The sequence below is a fragment of the Drosophila sulfurigaster genome, chromosome 2R, assembly GCF_023558435.1.
Source record: "Drosophila sulfurigaster albostrigata strain 15112-1811.04 chromosome 2R, ASM2355843v2, whole genome shotgun sequence".
NCBI classification, from domain to species: Eukaryota; Metazoa; Arthropoda; class Insecta; order Diptera; family Drosophilidae; genus Drosophila; species Drosophila sulfurigaster.
The window spans coordinates 7,426,870-7,448,125 of NC_084882.1; the positions used below are offsets into that span (position 1 = coordinate 7,426,870).

Genomic DNA, 21,256 nt, shown 5'->3' on the forward strand with positions numbered 1-21,256 from the left:
ATAATCTCTTTGATTAGCAGTCAATTTTAGACAAACTACGGCACAATAATCAAAAATATAATTCGGTGAAAATAGGAACTGTGAACAATTCGAGTTACCAAGTTCGTAAACTTTAAAATTTCTTTAGAATTTATTCTAAATTCGTATTCGTATTTCAAAATGTATTCAAATTGAACGGATTAACTGCTTATAACTGGACTGCTTGAAAACTGCTTGTATTCGGGTACCAAATGAACTGCTTGAGGTATTGCTTTCAGCTCGCAAACAAAAGCTGCTTAATACAGAACACATAGCAAGCTGCTCGAGACTAAGTACGACAAGCAGTTCTGCAAGCAGTGCATTTAGTTACTTTAAGTTGGGGCAAAGTAAGGTGAACCGAACTATTAATTAATTAATAAAAAAAAACAATAGGTTTTTTTCTGACATAAAAAATGTATATTTTCATCGTACTCATTGCAGATAATGCGAGTTTTGTGCAACGCATATTCCGCAACATTGTTGTAAATAAATACAAGATTTCAATAAATAATATAAATATCTAAAAACTAGTTTCACGTAAGCACGTACATAAATTAATTTAATTTACTTTAAGGAGTCCAGTCATAAGCACTGAAGAAGAGGAAGTCACTGGCGCTAAACACACACTTTGGACCTAGACCTAGACCTCATTGCACTCCAGGTACAGCTGGCGACAATCGAAGCCGGAACGCCCCCCCGACGGCCAGCATCATACAGATGCTCGAAGCTGGTGTTGCTGCTGCGACCCAGCGCATAGCTGGTAGCATAACTGTAAAGAGAGAGGGAAGGGAATTAGGAGCAAGTTGATCCAAATCGATTATTCCACTTACGATCCCAGTTGGCAGAAGATGCTGCTGCCTCCGATTTCGCGCACACAATCGGTGTTCGCATCACACATGTAGCGCTGCATGCACTTGTCCTCCGAGTTGCGGTAGGTACGCACATAACCCTTGAGCAGCGCAATGCCAGCAACGGCAGCATCGCTGACCGAGTCACGTTTGCCCATGGAGCGGGCTGTGAGGGAGCGGTGAGAGAAGGAGGTCTTCAGGGCGTCGAGCAGATTCATCACGATCTGAATGAACTGTGAATGGGATAGCGTCGAATAGTTGTTGGTAGAGTGATGGGCGTGGCATGGGCATGGGAAGCATTAGTCAATTAGTTTTGCAATGTTTGTGCCAATACTAAAGCTATCAATTGACTTTTTATATATAAAGAGTGTTCTATGTTGGTGTGTATGTATGTGTTGTGTCTGTGTCTGTGTATGTGTGATGCGTGTGATTGCTAATTTACATTGCTTACACTATGCAACAAAGACTGGGCAGCTGAACCGAATTGCTCTTATTTACTGTGATCATTCATCGTTAGCTTAAAATTGCTATTTCAGTTTTGATTGTTAGTTTTTAATTTCTAAATCCGTTGCTGTTCAAGTAACACCTTCATAATAATCATTTAAAGGCATTTCTTTAGAGCAACGCATATGACTAAAGTCAACTACCGTGATTAGTCAGAGTTTTGGGACATTAGTCAAACCGAACAACAAGCATTTCGAGAAGCAGCTCAACTTTGTTGCACAGTGGATGATGATCTGTTCTGATCTGATCTGAGTGATCAATTATGTTTTTACCTCGCCAGCTTGCTTGGCCATCGAGTTGACTTGGTCTGGATCTCTGGTGCCCAACACGGACGACAACACGGCCGCCAAGATGCCCTGTGCGAATCGGTTTTAAGAGGTAGAGGAATAGCAGGAAATTAAAACAAACAAAAAACAACAACACAGAGAGAGAAACAAAATGTAGATAGAGAAATAGTCCATACACCTTATGTATAAGTATATGCGAGGGTTAACTGAAAATTACTGAAAGCGGCCATAACACAAATCAAACAAATGGCACAAAAGCGAGTAGTTCTATACAAGAATGCGATCAGGCCAAATTACCTGCATGGGAGAGCCGCCATTGTCGACCTTGTCGATGCCATCGCTGGGTGCGCCGCCGCCCAGAAGTGTGTTAATGATGCGAAGGCCTGCGGAAGGCATTTGCACTTAGTCAAGCTCTTGAGATAATCTATGAAGTTCACTTACCCATCGAGATCACATTGGCCCAGGGGCTGCCTCCGAGTCCGATGGAGCTGTCGACATCGTCGGACTTGGTTGGTGCGTTGGCAGCATTGTTGAAGAACATCGTCATCACAGTGGACAGCATGTTGGACCATGTGAAGCCACCAGGACCGCCGATGCTCTCCTGTATCTGGTTGCCATCGATGTCCTCCTCGATGTCATCCAATGCCACCTTCTTCGAGGCATTCGGTTTCACAGCGAACTTGCGAGCGCTGCTCTCGGGGCGATAAACTGGCGACTGCGACTGTGACTGGGTCAACTGTTGTTGGCGCTGATAGACCTCTTGTTGGGGGTAGGCATAGGTCAGCAGCAGGCAGTTGCTGGCCACAATGGAGAGCAGCAGGTAGGCGTTGAGCTTGCGTTGGTCCAACATGGCGAACAGTCTGTAACGAACAGAGAAGCGACAAGTTTGTGTCTTTAGTCTTTCGTTTCTTCGATACCCGCTGTTAAGCGCTCCCCTCTCGCACTTTCACATTGTCAACTCGTGTTCGACTACGCATCGGAAATTTAAATGAGTCAACTAATATATTTCCTCGTGCAGCGTTACATGATGTATTTTGACCCAATTGTCATCGGTTTTTTAATGAACTGATTCAATTGTTATATTATATTATTGACCGTAAATGTAGTTTTAATCATCAGAACTCACTGCGAAGTGCAGCAATAAAAATCACAAAAATTCACACGCCGCATGTAGAGTTACAAACAAAAAGAAATGTATTTTTCAATGGAAGAAAATATGAAAGTTGTTGGTGGGGTTAATTAAGAAATGCAAACCACTTCCGAAACGCTTTGCTTTACCTGGCCACAGAAACTAGTCTAACTGCTCGCAATTAAAGTGTCGGTCAAACTGAACCTGTTCCCCGGTCCCATATTAGACGGTAGTCATGAAAGCGGCTAAAACAACGAAATTGGTCAAGACTGGGAGAGTAAAGAGAAGTAACAACGAGAAGTAACGAAGACACCTAAGAAATGCAATTGCTCGACTCAAAAGAAATCCAAATGCGAATAGAGTAAGAGCACTCGACAATCTCATAACATGGGTACTTAGAAAGCCGCTGTGAATCGTACGAAGTGCAGAGAAGTAGCTGGAGAAGCGACAAGTGCAATTATAGTAAATTACTTCCTGACTTCTTTTGCTTATCATCATCACATATGTGTGTCGATATTCAAATGGGAATTAGCAAAGCGATCGCTGATCACCGAGTGAGAGAATTGTTCCTCAACCTGCTTGTGGCAGAAAGAAACCAGTTCAGTCTGTTGCTTGCCTCGTCTAGCGGTTCTTCATCAGATGTCATGCAACGTGTTACCGTTAAAATTATAATGAAAAAAAGCCAGCGGCTTCAGCAGCTGGTGGCAAAAACGAAGACAAAAACAAAAAACCAAAGCAACTTAAGAATGCGATTGCATTGATATTCCATTTAATTGTCCAGCATGTTTAAATTTGCTGGATAGCGGAACGAAAGGAGGCCAACAGAATGGGTCAACACCGAATGGGTATCGAGTATCAAGTTTTATCATATGAATGTAAATTATTTTGCACACACTCAGCTCAGCTCATCATTAATCATTGGCTATTGCGACACAGTTCGGACGGAACTGTGGAACGTTTGGATGGAATTATTGCATCTATGTAAATTTAGAAAGCTGTTAGGAACGTGCAACATCACTTTAAGTTGTGCACAACATTCCGTCGGAACAACTAATTCGTCTTCTCGCTATTTCTCTTTTTCTTTTAAACAATGATCCAAATTGCTGTGGTTCAAGTGGATTATAACATTGAATGGTTCAATCTCTAAGCAAAGAATACTCCAATTCACAATGAAAGACAGAAGCAACAGTTCTTAAATTAGTTACAAATTAGATTATGAAAATACATAATTAACATATAATTTTGACCACATTTTTCAGGTTAAATTTTAGATATTGTAAGAAATTCTTTATATCTACATATATGATTTTCAAATAAGTTACATGTTACGTAACTATTTTTTTGAATATTTACAATGAGTTGACATTCTTCTGTCTATATTAGTTATGAAATATATTACAAATTAAAGATAAACCTGATAATATCTCGATATTTTGTTATGTATTCATTATAATATTTGCAATATGGAAATTGAAGTCGGCAGAACAATTGCGTACAGCAGAAAATGATAATTTTTCAAGCAATATATGCCAATGAAACTTGAAAAGTGAGCTGAAAACGAAGTTGCAGTTTTGTTGCACAGATGTTGATTAACATAAAATAAATGATATAACATTGGTACAACATCTAGTAATGGGATTTTCTTAAACGGTTGAACACTTTTTGCACGATATGTGAAACTAATTGAAATAGATTTCGGAATGGGAGGCAACTAAATAGATGGATAGAGAGTTAAGTGTTATTATTTTTGTGGCATGAAGCACGCAACTTTTACTTTCACGAACATTCGCGAAATGAAATGAAAACAGAGAGCAATTAAACAATCAACGTTAAATGGAATTGATTTAATAAAGAAACAACAACAGAGTGTCCTATAATAAATGAAATGATATGATGCGACGACTAACCGCAATTGCACTTACAAATACAAATACAAAGTCAGATTGTTGGTCAGAAATTAGAAAGTGTAGAAGAAGAAAGAAAGAGAAAAAAACCGCATAAAACGAAAGCACAGCGCTGAGTGAGGGAGTGACTGTCTTGTTGTCTTGTTAGTGCGCAGTTCTCTGGCAAAAGAAATATCACCACAATTTATTAAATTGTGCTCATTATATTATGTTTTCTGTTTCTGTTGTAGGTGCATTAAAACGTTCGTTTTCAATGCCGCACCCCACTGAGTCTGAGTCTGAGTCTGAATCTGAATCTGGTCAAAGTCAACGATGGGAAAGCGACTTTCGGCTTTGGGCTTCAGCTTAAGTTTAAGCTTGAGCTCGAGTACCTTTCCGCTTCATACGATCGGCGGAAGAGTGGTATTGTGAATCATTCTCTCGGTCAGATTATTTGGCCATTTGCTTTCGTTGTTATTCGTTTTCGGTTAACAGCAGCAACCAAAACAACTGCGACTACGACTGGTTTGGCACGAGAGAAACTCACGGCTCGCGTGTCTCGAAGCGTTTCACTTTCTTTTTGCCAAGAATTCGAGTACCTTTGAGGTTTATTGACCACTCCGAATGTGGATGGTTAAGCCTATATTAAGAAGTAAGCCAGGTTAAGTGTTAACCCTTGGCCGATGCATTGAATTCGCATTGTGATCTGATTTGGGTTGTTCACCTGGTCGCTGAACTTTCCTGCATGTTCGTGTCTTAAGTTTTTCGATTCGTTTCACTCTACTCTGACTATGACAGCCTAACGGTACACTGTGCTGCATTTCAATGCGTCTGGGGTTGGGGTTTGGGTTGGGGGAAATGCGGCACATTTACCAAAACTATTTGGTAACAAGTGCCAACGTGTTTCAGCTCATCACACAACAAATTACACACGCATCGCAACGACAAATGACGCAATGATGGTTTAAGCATAATCAAGCAGCAAATATCATTCGATTTGCATACGCTGTGCTGTGTCTGTGTGTTCGCGGTAATCATATTCATTCATTCATTCACTGATTGCAGATCAAAGGAAAGTTGCTGCATGTGTCATGCAGCTGTTGCAAGATATGGCACCAGTTGCCACAACCACAACGACAACGACAGCCACAGCCACAGATTTGGTTTTACTTTTACCCGACCTCAATGCGCAATGCATTTATAACCTTCACGAAAGCAGAACCAATTGCAATTGCAGCTTATTATTATTATTATTATTATTATTATTATACAGAGTAAATATCATCCAACTGATGCACAAATTGCAGTTGCTCCAATTCGAGTGACACTTGAGAGTTGCTCAGCTGAATTCACAATTGTATTCTATGTTCAAATAAATATTATAAATAGAAAAGATATTTTTTACACCTCTTCAACTCCGAAAGCACTGCTAGAAAAGACTGACGAACAATTTAACGCTAACGAAATTTATCGAACACGCTTTAAAGTTTGAAGTGAAACTTTCACCCCGACCACAGCTGGCAATAACAATAACACAGACAAGTTGACAACGTAGAAGCCGCAACAACCAAATAAGCGACAACAAATGCCAGATGAATGAAAGTTACAAAAAAAAAAGACATGCTTTAAGGCAAACGAGGAAGGGCCACAAAATTCAAGGCAAAGCCAAATGGAGCTTCAAAATGGGTTAACAAACATCAGCTATATGCACCACAATTCACAATTCACAGTTCAGAGATATTCAAGCATTGCCTTTTTTGTGGCCAATTAATAATAAATAAACTAAACATTGAATACAGCCAAAGCGAGGGCAAGTCCCAAGCTTTAATTGGCATTCAACAACATCTAAGAGAATCTTTCGCTCTTTTCGCACTTAATACGAATATGTGTGTTTGTTTGCTTATTCGCTTGGCCCGAATCAAGGCCACAGACTCAGACGCAGCAAGAACCGCAAAGGTGTGAAGGGGGGGATGACGAAAATGAAATTCTCTTGGCAACGCAATTGACACTCCAACCAACTGGGTCAATGGGTGGGGCCCAAAGTCGCGTACAAGTTGCCATGCAACCATTCGAAGCCTGAGGCATGGTTCAATGCACAATATACAGCAGGCGCTGCAAGCCACACACACGCACACACACACACATGAAAACCCAAGCCAAGTGGCTGCTCTTTTAGCCGCCTCTATTGACGTCTTTTGTCCGTCCATTAATCGTTACACGCGTGAGTGTATGTGTGTGTGTGTGTGCGTATGTGTGTGTACGTGCGTGGTTTTGTTTGCTTTGCTATTCACATGCTAAGTTGTTAACTCGTTTAACTGAAATTCTTTGTTGGCCTACAAGTTCTGTTATGTCTTGGCTTGACCTAAATTGTTGTTGTTCCTGTTGTTGTTGTTGCTGTTGTTGCTGGACGTAAGCTATCTCCTCGAAAAGTTGAGTAAATAACTTTCTACGCTTGATTATTAGTGTATGCTATTTTAAATCCATTATTGCATTTATCCAATCATCCTTATTCTTGTCTCTATTGAAAATCAATTACCATACTTTTATTATTAACAGTTAGTCTAAGCTCTAAGCTCTCAACGGAAGTTTTTAACTGATTTATTAACAAGAATGCATTTAAATTAAATTGACATTTTGTTTGCTGTAATTTCATGCAAAGACTTTAAGTTGTGTGATTAATTGAATTTAATTAAGATGCCTTTTATAAGTTGCAAGTTTCAAAATGTATTTTAAATACACACATTTTTTGTCATAGAAATATAATGATTTAATATTAAATATATTAAAAGAAAACTAATATTTACTGGCTAAAATAAAATAAAATTAAAAAAAACTATTTTTGTTATGGGCTTATGAAATTAAAACAAACAAGTTAACAAAATCTGCTCAGATATTGTTAAATCAAAATACTACATCTATTTTTTTTTTTCTATATTTCTGTCTATATTAAAAGATTCTTCACACATGGACATATTCTGCAAGTTGCATGAATTCAGTTTAAGTTTTATACAATAAAAATCAAAGATTTAAAATCTTTAGTTGATCAAAAACACTTTGTATGCTGTTTGTTATTTGGCTGAGACGAATTTTCAACTGCCATAAATTATAATATGTTAATTATATGTGTAATTACAGTTTTGTAGCGATGCACAGAGAAATGCACAAAAGTCACGCAGCTATCGTGTCTCGCTCACTTGCACAAAATTTGAATGCTGCACGCGATTGTCAAACACTATTCACCTGTTACACTGCAATTGAATGAATGAATGAACCACAATAGATGCTCGATGTATCCAAGAGTTGAATCTTTCGTTTTAATTGCTCTGTCAACAAAACTTTCGTTCAATTCGAGACTCGACGGAATTTCACTTCGCGTATTTTCGGTTGCCGCTGCTGGTTGCTGTTGCTGTTGGTGTTGCTGTTGATGTTGCTTTTGCTACTGTTGCTGTCGACGTATGAAGCGGCGATCGCCTTGAACTTGTCTTTTTATAGCCTGACCCATTTTTCGCAACGAAGAAATGCAGCGAACCAGTTGCGACGGCGCAAACGACGCTACGTCTGTGGTTAGACACGCAACATGTTCGAATCAGTCTCGAACCTCCGAACCGTCAAGATGTTGCGTATGCGTAGTTTAGGCGTCGCGACGAGTGAGGAGTGTTTCCCATGAACAAATCACCATTTCGCTTATGATTCTATCTTTCGTTACTGCTCAGGTGTCGTTGTTGCTATTTTCTTTATTGCCCATTGTTTTTGTGATGGTGGGTTTTATGCGTGATCTACCGTTAACTACCTGTTGATCTTTTGTTAAGGTTTCGCTAAGGTCTCGTTTTCATTTGCATGTCTTACGGCGAATTGATCATTTACCTTTCAGCATCATCTGATGCGCTTTGTTCATCTTGACAACGCAGACATATTGCTCACCATATTCCACCTTTGTTGACAGTCCCTACACCTTGACTAGGATATAACCTTCAATCTGACTCATGGGTTTACCTCAGACTCTGGAAATTGCGAGAAATTGAAGACGCAAGCGTGTAGGATTTTTACTTAATTGATTTGATTAGTGTTTCTGTGGAAATATTCAAAGTGATAGTCGAAAGTTTCACGACTTATAGCTTTTGACTTTTATATTTATGTGTCTCAGTTATGCAAGCATTTATATTTGTATGTTAACAGAGGATTTGGTTAAATTAAATCTAGACGACAAGTCAAGTATTTTCCACCGTTTAAATTCATTACAAATTTTTGTTCATTTTGACTATGTTAAAACTAAAACATATTTCATTTAAATTTTTGTGTTAATCTGTCTTTAGACAAAAAGCATATTTATTTTCATCTTCTCTTGTGTCTTATGAATACATTTTTGTTAAGTTTTTCAGGTGAAAACCATAAACCATAAAGCCGTAAGATTAGAATTTGATATCCCATTGCGAATAATAAGTGCTTATGAAATGGTCAAGAAAACCAATTTAACAACTAAAAAATTTCTAAAAAAAAAAATGAAAGATTCACATAAGCTTTTGATAAAAAGATTCATTGAATTCGAGAAACAATTCGTGTTCAAAACTCAAAGAAATGTGAAAACATTTTTAAGGATTTTACGAACAATCAACGAAGTCAACCAATGCTAAAAAATAGGAAGAAAAAATGTGCAAAGGGTAAACGAAAACGTAAACGAAAGCGAAGAGATGAAATAAAACGCATTGAGCGAATGTGTGTATTTATGGACATGTATGTGTGTGTGTGTGTGGGTAATGATAGGTTGGGAGTGAGGTGGGGGGGATGGTCATGTTTACTTGGGGCATCAGTGCTTGCATACAAATGTGGCATGTGGCAGGCAGCACCTTATCCATGCTCCGCATTTACTTCGTCCAGTCAGCTGCAACACGTGCAAAAAAAGTTAAGCCGTTGAAGCAAAAGTTTACCAAACAGACTGACGGATAGACGGTGGGATAGACAGACTGAGGGCTAGGGTATTAGAACCCTTTCGAAATCAAATCTTTTACTCGACGTGGATGAGTGAGGAGGAAGCGAGAGTGACAGTGAGAGCAAGAGCAAGAGAAACATAGAAAGCAGGGAACAAACTGCTTAGATGGACGTCAGCTGCATTTGTATGTGTTTACATTTAGTTGTATTCGATTTGCATAGCAGATTTAAGCAGAGCTTCTCCGAACTCCAATATCCGATGTCCGATGTCTAAGTTCCGCCCCAAATCAATGCCGACCATTCGAACAGTGGCAACAACACCACAGCTCGACCACCTCTGAGTGGTAGGCGCTTAAACGCCTTACATGTCGGTTATTAAGTGGTCCTAAAGCCGATTGGCAAAATGTGTTCCCCTTTGCGACTCTACTTATTGAATAAATGTGGCTGGATTTATGCAAATGCCAACAATGTTAACTGGTGCTATTTCACTGGTGCACTGCCAACCTCTAACCTGACTATTTGAGCTAGCATAATTCCCCCTCAAATTGTTCAATATTTGTTATCAAAATTGAAACTGTAGCTGTCACATTACTGCAGCTGCAGCTGTGTTGGCGGCTCTGGATTGTCCATATCACACTTGCAATCTGTTGTTTTGAGATATGTATTCAGTCTGTTGTTTGTTGTTTGTCTTTTGTGTAGCAACATTTGCATTTGCTGTACACATTAGCGTAATTATTTTCATGTCAAACGCATGGACAATACCTGTGTAAGCAACGCACATAAATTAGCAGCTTATCAGGCTCTCTTCTGGCTATATCCATTACCGAAGCGAAACTTTTCCACAATTTAGCTGATCATTTGTTGTTGTGTCAAAAATATTCCAACATTTTAGATGCGTATTGAAAGCTGGGATTGTTGTTTATTTAAAACTAGGAAAATAATATAAATTTTTAATTATTTCAAAATACGGAGAGGAGTTAGCTAGTTAGTCTCTAATAATTGATTATTTTATTATTTACAATTTTGTGCAGTATTTCTACAATTGAATAAAGCCAATAATATTTATAAAAATCAGAAATAAAAACCCAAAAATTATAAACTGTAAAGAAAACGAAATTGGACTATGCAAGTGTTTATTGCCTATCAATTAACAGGCTTTCCTAAATTCTCTTTGAGTGTTTGCTATTCTGATTAGCACAAGAATTCCATCTGCTCGGACAGAGTCTGGGTGAAACCGAAAAAGTGACCCACATTTCAAATTTTTGTTAACGCTGTTTTGGTTGTTTGTCGGGGAAGAGTGGCGGCCGTGGGTGCTGACAAATTGAAATCATGACATTAACCTCGACGTCCCATATACACACACTACACACATGAAGGCATCCATAGATTGTTGCATACTTTCAGGCAGAAAATTTATGCACAGCCCCTCATCTATACTGTGTGCGTGCGTGTAAGTTTGTATGTTGGCGAGGCCTCGTGTGTGTGTACTAATATGAAATCAATAAATCGTAAGCATTCTTTTATTGCCACCGAGATGCGCATCGTCGCAGACCAGAAGATGAAGACACAAGGGCAAACCTCTCGTAGACAGTATTGGCTTTCCTTTTTGCTATGTTTTTATTTTCTTTATTTGATTTTGCATAAAGGATGACGACAGCGAAAGATGAAGACGCCATCGACCAGACCCAAAGAACGGGTAGTTCGAGTTCGCTATAGCAGCATAAGAAACTGTTATGCTTTGTGAGTTTATCAACGCACAACCACTCGAGAATAATGATGTCTGCTTGCAGCGCAAGTAACAAGTGAAAGGTTGCATGAGCTGTGGCGAGGTCGCGACGGAAGGGATTGGACTTGGACAAGGCAAAGCAAGGAAAATAGATATTGCCATGTTTTCTATATTAAATTTGTTGCTGTGCTATTCTTATAAATCTCTTGCTCCTTTTGATTGCTGCACTCTTAAATGCGTATTAAATGACTCAAGAAATCCAAACGGTAGCAATGGATTGTAAATAAATTTACTTGTAATTCGAAATCACATCACGAACAAAAGATTGAATGACCGTAACACATAAGTACGATTGTATTAAATCTTCACGTTCAATTTATTTTATTTTCAATATGCTTTCAAATGAGATTAACAATAGCTATTAAAGTCTAGTCATACTTTTAATACATCAAGTAAACTGTCAAGCTAATCAATGTCAAAGTATCTCGATCATTTTCTGCCTGCGGAAATTGTTTTCAATGTAACATAATACTACACCTTAGCAAATAAATTATTCACTATTGTTAACGGAACATCAACTTGCAGAGGAAATAATTATGTGAAACGACTCAATCTGTGTCTAATAGCTATGAATGGCACATATTTTGTCAAATTATGGACATTTGCTTGAATTGTGGTTTCCTGTCCCAACTTAATGAAACTGATAGGGCGTTGAACAGTGACACGCCCACTATAATGCATTCAAATTATGGAACTTCTACGCAGCTCGCAAAATTGCATTCCAATCAATATCCGTGAGTATGGTCCAAATTAACATACTATACATCGCATGCTCTTAAATAATGCATGTGTATCGAGAGTCGATGTGCTTGCAACGCAATGTTGCAACGTTGCAGCGTTATGCTTTTGGTGCATTTAATTGTGATGCTGCTCCATTTAAGCATGCAAAACAATTTCAGTAACTACCCATTTAGTGTCATTTAAAACATTAAAAGCATTCATGTTGAAGAAAATAATATACCTTTTAGAAGGCAGTAATTTGTAGTATGGGAATTTAAAAAAAGCAATGCATACTTTTAGGCTAACATAATTTAATGAAACCTTAGGCACTATTATTGGGTCATACTTTATAACTTAAACACTCAGCCAGAATTTTGTGTTAATTGTTGGTGTGACACACAATCTAAGAAATATTTTTATTAAAAGAGACCACCTATAAAATCGTATGCCTAATTATTAAGTAAATTTTATGATATCATTGTGTTTTTTCATTTATCATTTCGTTCCGCGATACTCCGACAGTTGAATGTGTGTTGATATCAAATCAAGAGTTCCAAACTAGAAATAAGAACGATTTTTGGGATTACATAATCGTAATTTTAGCATTTAAGTAGTACTCTTTATTGAGCTGAATTATTTATGCATTTTCACAAATTTATTTTCTAAAATAAATTTGAAAAGTAAACCATATAGAAGACATATCTTTGATTTGTAATAAATATAGATTTTTTCTCTACGAAGTACATGTGTTCGTATACTAACCATAGTTTAATGCGATAAAAAGCTATCAAATTGAGAAAAACAGATGATGAGAAAAGGATAATATTCGCTACAAATGTCGAAAGGATTTTTATTACAATTTATCAAAGGGAAAAATCATTAAAAATGCAACCCGAAGCCATTCTTTGGACACATAAACATCTAATCTGAAAGGAGCCAAACATCTGCTAGGCTTTTATTACATTCGTTTTTGAACGTATTATGAAATGTTGAGAAAGTTATTCTCCTCCCTTAAAAAAAAAAATACAAACTGATGATACAAATGTGTAAAAAAGTTGGCCCCAAACCATAATGCAAGTTTAATTTGCACTGACACGCAAAAAGGGCTCAATAAATTACAAAACAATATATAAGAGCATATTTTTGTGTACATACATATGTTGTATGTATATACATATGTACATATACATTTACGTGAATACATATAACTATATTCGTGTATAGAGCCAAAGTTTTAGATATATGTTTTGGGCTGCAAAATGTAAAATTGTTTGGTGGCCTGATGAGGCGTCAGAGATGGCGCAGCTGTTGACTGATGCCATCTCTGGGCGGGCTGTGACCAATGCTCGACGCTCGAGTCTCGAGGCTCGAGGCCTGCGTACCGGCAAGATAAAGTACACTTCTGTGATAAATATAACAACAAGTACCCAAGGCACGCACAAGCCGTTGCCCATCAACCAGGCAAAACGCATCCAAATTCATTCCACCAACTACTGGCTAGGGGCATGCGAATGTGATGTGGGTATAGAGGGACTAAGGACTCAGGACTGACTGTAGGTTCCGGAACGGCAGCTGTTATAATGATGCCGACGATACATCATCGCAAATGCTTAAATTTTTGGTAGCGCCAAGCGTCGAGTGCCGAGCGCCGAGTGCGAAGCTAAGAGCGACGTCAACAGCTGTTACCGCTGATGAATCCTTTGGGTCCGGTTCGCTTTCCCTCTCCCATTGCCTCTTAGCTCCCCTCTCTGTCTGTCTGCCTAATATTTCAATATTTCGCATATAAAAGGCGTAAGTTATTTTTCATATTTCCCCCATCTGGCTGCCATTCCCCAATGCCTTTCCCGCCTGTCGATGCATCGTCGCCGTCCCAGCTCCAAAACAATAACAAAAGCAAAACCCCCGTTGCGTTTTTGGCTAATTTCCCCAAATAAATCTAAAAATTGTGGAAATACTCGTACAACACGCCCATAGACAATGCTAAAAGCAACGACAGCCGTTTCGAGAAACAACATAATTAACTATCATAGAATATGCAAGGCACGCGCCTCGGATTCCATGTTCCATGTTTCATAGAGCTGGGTGCTTGGTTGGCTCATGCTTCCTGGTTTTAACTCCGGCTCCGTCTCCGGCTCTGTTCAGAGTATTGCAATTTATTTCCTACTTCAAGTTGGTCCAAATACTTTTTGCTCAGTTCCCATTTGCTGCTCACATTTATGACTCTCGTATGTACCCCAAATTGGTAGTTGAATTGAGTAGAAGGGTATGCCAAACCGACAGCCCGATACTTTATAGAGAAACTGTTGTCGAACAATAGTTGGACGAGACTGAAAATCATTTGGGAAACTCCCACAAATCTCAATTATTATAGGTGAGGAAGATTCATTTAGAGTATCTCTTAAGCGAGTTGCTTGCGTTAAAAATATTTGAGCTTATTTTAATTTGTGGTGCGTGCTTTGTGTATTTTCAATTCTGTATTCTCTCCACATTTGCAGAGCGAAACAAATCAACGGCAGAGGAACTGCTAAACAAGAAACCTGAAACCACAAACGAGAAATTTGAAAGCGGCTTAAACCGAATTGCATGTATGGTAGGTAGAAAGTAGAAAGCCTTTCTAAGTATTGCTTGCACATAGTGAACTCTAAGGCAAAGAGGACAACAATAAGAAACGCTCACTGGATTACTCAAAAAAGAGCAAAACTTGTGCATGGAAAGCACACATTCAGTATAGAACTAACTAACATGGAAAGCACAAATTCAAGAACAACTAACTGGCATGTAACAATGCTAAAGTCGAGAGTTGATTGACTGACTCTGAAATACTCATTCAATTGTTAGAAACATTTCTTGTCTTATAACATGCATTAATATAACTTTGTGCCATTAGCCTAATTCTCTAAATAAATTTGGTTACTATTTATGCTGACTAACATATTAGCGTATTAAAATGCAAAGTCTCTTTGTGTAAAAATTTAAATAAATTAAATAAAATTATACTTGTACAATCGTGACTTGTGACTAACTCATGACTACACTGTCACCTAATTAAACTTTAATTATATGCGTGTTTGGGGAGACTTGTTTTTGTTAAAAAACAATCACGTCGTTAAGAACTAATTAAGTACTATCACTGATAATTACTGCTAATTATCAGTATTCATTTATTTAAAATACAAAATGTGTTTTTTCTTTACTGACATTGACGTTATGTTATACTCGCGTAAGTTCGGAATCTCATAACTCAATCAGATTGAACTTTTTCTAAATTACAGCAGTCTCGCCTGATGGACATCATTTGGAACCTTTTCTTATTCATGCTGCTTGGAAATGGACATGAGTCATAGACAAGAGTGTTGTTCTCGCTTTCTACAAAGTCTTCCACCATTTTGACAAGATTATTGGAGATGCGCTTCTCATCTTTGCGTAGTGTAGACCGAAGAGGATGCTCAAACATTAGGAAATAATCGTCCGCGATGCCCGTACCTGCATACACCATAAATTTAGTATCTCCGAGTTCATATAAATCTTCTCTAAATCTTACCAAATGTAATGTCGGTGCGATTCGAAAGCCATATACCAAATGACGAATCCGAAGGATTATCGTAGACATAGCCGTAGACGGGACTCGTTCCATATTGACGATGCAGAGCGATTGCATTTTCGGTGCCACTCTTGAAGAGAATATCGGTAAACATGCGCTCCACATCTGAGTAGTTCTCCACACTGAAGTTCTTACTGCCCAAATATTGTTCCCTTAGATCTCGGGATCGTTTGTCCATTTGCTCGATTGTCAGATTGCCATATCGATAGAACAATAATTCGGGTGCCAGGTCAAGCCAACGGCTGTTGAGTTCGTAGATCATCTCGGTGCCATCGCATTGCCTCTTCAATAGCTCGGCTGCATTGTAAATGCCATTCTCCCTGGTATACGATACAGTCCAAGGTATTTGGGAGAACTTTCCACTTCTGATGATATCGATGGGGTGTTGGGTTAGGAAGGCATCTGGCACATCGGCGGGCTCAATCACCGGACTGAAAGGGGTAAAGGGCACAAACCCGAAGACCATGAGCTGGTGCACAGCTCTGACTACTTGCGTTGCTTCCTTTGATTTTAGGCACTTCTTTAGTTCCGCAGAGCTTTTTGCTAAGCCGCAGCCCAATGTGCGACCGAGTTCTAAGGTGCGACTTTGTATGCCTTGCTGCATTACCCAGGGATCCAGAGCATTTCCACTGATTGAGATAACTCCCCTTGCCACACTCTTGAAGCTCTCCTGCAACAGATGCAAATGGGCAGCGGCACCGCCTGCAGCGAGACCGACTACGATCATTTGCTCTGGATCACCACCAAAGCAATTAATGTTCTTCTTGATCCATTGCATTGCCAAACGCTGATCCTTCAAGCCGTAATTACCGGGCAGAACATTGTCTCCGGTGCTAGCAAATCCCATCGGTCCTACTCGATAGTTAAACCTTACCAAAATCACTCGTCCGTTGGCCATCATATTCACGTGACTCTTCTCACTCGATACTGTGAAAGTGAAGGCGCCACCGTGTATCTCAATTACAACTGGAAAGACTTTGCGTGTTGCATTCTTCGGTTTGTACACACTGATAGTCAAGCAGTCCTCGACGCCTAACAATTTGTCAGACTCTTGAACGAAATGACTCCACTGAATGCAAAAGACAGGAGTTTTAGTAGCGTTGAAAGCTTCTTTCCATTTGCGGTTGTAGGGCTGAGGTGACTCAAATCGGAGCTCTCCCAGTGGAGGTTCCGCGTATGGAATCCCTTCGTAACTGTAGTAAGCTCCATTGTCCCGTCCTCGTATTTGGCCATTGGGCAGCTGAACCAATAAGGGATCAGCTACAGGATCCGAGGCTACCAGAGTAATCCACAACAATAGAAGGAGGCTTGACCAATCCATGATCAGAGCGTTGACAACTTTCGAAAGCGACTATGACAGGCGAGTGCAATTATTGCTTATTTTATATATTTCAAGTTAGGCCGAAGGGAGCAGTGGTGGGAGAAGATCAGACAGTTGTGGATTCAATTTAGATATATTCGATAAGAAAGCTATTAAATTCTCATGTACTAAAAGTCAAATTGAATTTACGAAATGCGGCAAAACTGGACTCATTAAAAAAAAGTACACTAAAATACATCAATAAATACATTGTTTTTAATTTAATGTCTATAACACTTGTTAAATTTTAGCTTTAAGCATCCACACTTATGGAAATTCATCTAGTTGTAATTGCATGCACTTATCTCGCTGAATGGACATCAATTGGAATTGTTTCTGTCCAACATTATCTTGAAACACACATTTGTCGTATATCAAAATACCAGTCTGAGCAAAATTTTCTAGCATCTTAATTAGATTCCTTGATATTACATCCTCATCGAGGCGAGGCTGTCGAATCCGATTTCCAAATATCAAAAAGTAATCGTCACCATGTAAAGTGCCTGTGAAAAGTTTTTGTTAATAAAATATCTAGCTATCTAGCAAAGTGTCACTTACCTAGAAAAGTATCATTGCGTTTTGCCAGCCATTGACCAACTCCAGTGTCTGCGGGATTATCGTAGACAAAGCTGTAGACTGGACTCTTTCCATATTTACGATGCATATCGATTGCAAGTTGAGTGTCGTTCTTAAAGAGTTCGTCTGTAAAGATGCGCTGCACATCTAAGTAATTCTCCACACTGAAGTTACGATTACCCATATAATGTTGTCTCAGGTTTTGGGAGTAAATATCCATTTCATTGATAGTCTTAAAAGAGTCACGGTAGAATAGGAAATGAGGCGCAAGATCATTCCAGCGGCGATTTAATTCATCAATAATTTCAATGCCGTTGCACTGTTTTGCCAGGAGTGTAGCCGCGGTATATCCTCCATCTTCTTTGGTATAGGACGTTAGCCAAGGAACTTGTGAGAATCTGCCACTTTTGATTATCTCAATGGGATGCTGAGTGATGAAAGCATTTTTAGAATCAGCTGGCTCAACAACTGGTCCGAACAGAGAAAATGGCGTGTATTCAAGGACAAACATCTGACTTAGAGCCCGGACTATTTGAGCAGCTTCTTTACTTTGTAAGCAATTCTTAAGTTGTTTGGAGCTGCTCAATAGCCCACATCCCACAATGCGGCCCAGTTCAAAAGATCGTCTAGCTGCTCCACCTTGAAAGACCCATGGATTAAGAGCGTTTCCACTGACAGACACCGCCACCTTCGCCAATTCATGGAAATCGCCTTTTAAAATATGCAAATGTACCGAGGCTCCACCTGCTGAATGCCCAGTTACAAGTATGTTGTCTGGATTGCCACCAAATTGAGCTATGTTCTGCTTGATCCATTGAAGCGCCAGGCGTTGATCCTTCAGTCCCATGTTTCCTGGCAAATCCGCATCAAGGGTACTAAGGAAACCCATCGGTCCCACCCGATAATTAATTTTCACAACTATGACATTGCCGCTCGCCATCAATTCCATATGTCCGTAAGGAGCTGCTCCACCAAACATAAATGCTCCCCCATGCAAGTTCACCACAACGGGAAAGGTCTTACGTCTTGGGTTTTTCGGTCTATAGATGCTGACTACGAGACAATCCTCGCTTCCCGCCAGTTTATCGTCTTCTTCTATGAATTGATTCCATTGCATGCAGAGTACTGGAGCTTCGGTGGCATTGAAGATCTCATTCCACTGCCGATTATATGGCTGAGGTGCCTCAAATCTAAGTTCTCCTAGTGGTGGCTCAGCATATGGTATAGATTCATAGCTGTAGAAGCCACCGTTATCGCGTCCGCGTAGTTTGCCATTTGGGAGATTTATTATCAGTGGATCAGCAGTAGCAGTTGTTGCCCAGAAGCAAAGCAATGCGAACTGAATTTGAATGTACGGGAAGTTCATGAAACTTCTGTGATTAAGACTGATTGTGGACTGCTCTCAATGAGTTTGAACTGAGTGTTTATATTTGCATTTTGCAACTGGGAATTAATTTGGCAAACAGGTTGTTCCTCCGCACCTTTTATACAATTGGAGCATTTAAATTAAAGTAAACGGAATTATATATATATATTAAATATATAAATTGCAAACATATCTTCAATTGCAATCTACCAATCTACTTTAGGCACATGCTATCTCTCTCACTCTTGCTCTCTCCATCTATCTCTCTAATAACCACATCTGGGATTCATTCTTAACTGACCCAGCTGCTTCAGTTCATGAATAAATGCGTCAATTATTTATTTGTTTTATCTCTCAACTTCAATTAAAACAAAAACAAAGTAAACAATAATTTGTAACCAGTTTTTTTTGACTGACAATTCAAAACCAGTATTTGCTTTATAAGTATGTGCATGAGTTTTGTTAAGCGTCGCCTAAGGGAATTGCTCAACTTCTAACTGAACACACTTGTCCCGCTTGATGGACACTAATTGAAATTCTTTTTGGCCTACATTATCGCGAAACACGCAATTGTCATACGTCATTGTGCCGGCTTGTACAAATTCCTCCAGCATTTTAATTAAGTGCTTTGAAACAAGTTTCTCATCGGGGCGAATAGGTTGACGAATCGGACTATCAAAGATCAAGAAGTAATCGTCTCCGTGAACAGAGCCTGCAATTGATATAAAACGGATTTTTAGTGACTGCTTATATATATATATATTTTCAGTATTATATATATTTTCAGAGTTCGTTAATTACCTAGAAAAATGTCATTGCGCTTTGCCAGCCATTGACCAATTGCCTTATCAGCGGGAATTTCATAAGCAAATGCATAGACTGGACTCTCCCCATATTGGCGATGCAGCTCAATTGCACTTTGAGTAGCGTTCTTGAAGAGCACATCCGTAAACAAACGCTGCAGATCCAAATAATTATCCACACTAAAGTTACGATTACCCAGATACTGTTGTCTCAGATCGCGAGAATAATTGTCCATTTCGCTAATCGTCTTAAAGGAGTCACGGTAGAATAGGAAATATGGAGCAAGATCGTACCAGCGTGAGTTCAATTCATCAATGGCTTCCACTCCATTGGATTGCTTCGCCAGTAGTAGTGCCGCGTTATAACCTCCGTCTTCCGTTGTGTAGGATGTCAGCCAAGGAACTTGTGAGAATTTGCCACTTTTGATGATCTCACTGGGATGCTCAGCGAGAATGGCATCGGGAGCACCTGCAGCTTCCACTACTGGACCAAAAGGCGTGAATGGAACGTAGTCAAATACCAAAAACTGGCGCACAGCTCGAACTAGTTTCGCTGCATCGATGCTTCTCAAACAAGTCTTCAGTTGCTTGGAGTCGTTTAGTAGTTCGCAACCAACAATTCGTCCCAACTCGAAGGCTCTGCGAGAAGCACCCTTTTGAACAACCCACGGATCTAAAGCATTTCCACTAAGCGATACTGCCACCTTTGCCAGCTGCTTGAAGTTCTCTTGGAGAAGTTGTATATGAACCGATGCACCACCAGCGGAATGGCCAATCACAAGTATGTTCTCGGGCTCACCGCCAAAATGACCAATATTCTGTTTAATCCATTGAAGCGCCAAGCGTTGATCCTTAAGTCCATAGTTTCCAGTTAACTCTAAATCGCCAGTGCTCAAGAAGCCAATGGGACCCAAGCGATAGCTGATCTTTACAACAATCGCTTTTCCGCTGGCCATAAGTGTCTCGTGTCCATGCTGAGATGCTCCACCAAACATGAATGCTCCGCCATGTATATGTGCGATAACCGGAAAACTCTTACGATTGGCGTCCTTTGGCTTATACACACTCACAGTGAGACAGTCTTCGCTACCTGCCAGCTTGTCGGGCTGGTCAATAAATTGATCCCATTGAATGCACAGCACTGGAGGATTGGTGGCATTGAAGATCTCATTCCACTGCCGATTGTATGGCTGAGGTGCTTCAAATCTAAGTTCTCCCAGTGGTGGCTCAGCATATGGTATAGATTCGAAGCTGTAGAAGCCACCGTTATCGCGACCACGTAGTTTGCCATTTGCGAGATTTACTATCAGGGGATCGGCATGAGAAGCTGATGCCCAGAGGCAAACTAAAGCGGTCGCAAATATTATAAAATTCATGTTGTGCACGCCAAGAGATCTAAGTTTCAACTATTGGAAGCAGAGGCATTAAGCGCTTTTAAAGCGATTATGA

General features: G+C 39.5%; 4 protein-coding genes across 4 annotated transcripts; all 4 read right to left on the reverse strand.

The window, feature by feature from the left end:
* Positions 1-412: 412 nt before the first annotated feature.
* LOC133838065 (uncharacterized) lies at positions 413-8,140 on the reverse strand. The gene is given in 7 exon segments (XM_062269018.1): positions 413-712; positions 715-787; positions 849-1,099; positions 1,643-1,726; positions 1,955-2,040; positions 2,099-2,517; positions 7,910-8,140. Coding segments are annotated over 6 exon segments (957 nt in total). The 5' UTR covers positions 2,508-2,517; positions 7,910-8,140; the 3' UTR covers positions 413-658.
* Positions 8,141-15,229: 7,089 nt separating this feature from the next.
* Positions 15,230-17,064, reverse strand: LOC133837106 (esterase-5B-like). The gene is made up of 2 exons (XM_062267765.1): positions 15,643-17,064; positions 15,230-15,584 (listed from the first exon to the last, which is right to left on the reverse strand). Exons 1-2 carry the CDS (start codon positions 17,021-17,023, stop codon positions 15,343-15,345), a joined length of 1,623 nt encoding a protein of 540 aa, XP_062123749.1. The 5' UTR covers positions 17,024-17,064; the 3' UTR covers positions 15,230-15,342.
* Positions 17,065-17,252: 188 nt separating this feature from the next.
* Positions 17,253-19,069, reverse strand: LOC133837107 (esterase-5B-like). The gene is made up of 2 exons (XM_062267766.1): positions 17,621-19,069; positions 17,253-17,565 (listed from the first exon to the last, which is right to left on the reverse strand). The coding sequence occupies exons 1-2, from the start codon at positions 19,002-19,004 to the stop codon at positions 17,330-17,332; spliced, it is 1,620 nt and encodes a 539-aa protein (XP_062123750.1). The 5' UTR covers positions 19,005-19,069; the 3' UTR covers positions 17,253-17,329.
* Positions 19,070-19,318: 249 nt separating this feature from the next.
* LOC133837108 (esterase-5B-like) lies at positions 19,319-21,256 on the reverse strand. Its single transcript, XM_062267767.1, has 2 exons — positions 19,806-21,256; positions 19,319-19,716 (listed from the first exon to the last, which is right to left on the reverse strand). The coding sequence occupies exons 1-2, from the start codon at positions 21,181-21,183 to the stop codon at positions 19,478-19,480; spliced, it is 1,617 nt and encodes a 538-aa protein (XP_062123751.1). The 5' UTR covers positions 21,184-21,256; the 3' UTR covers positions 19,319-19,477.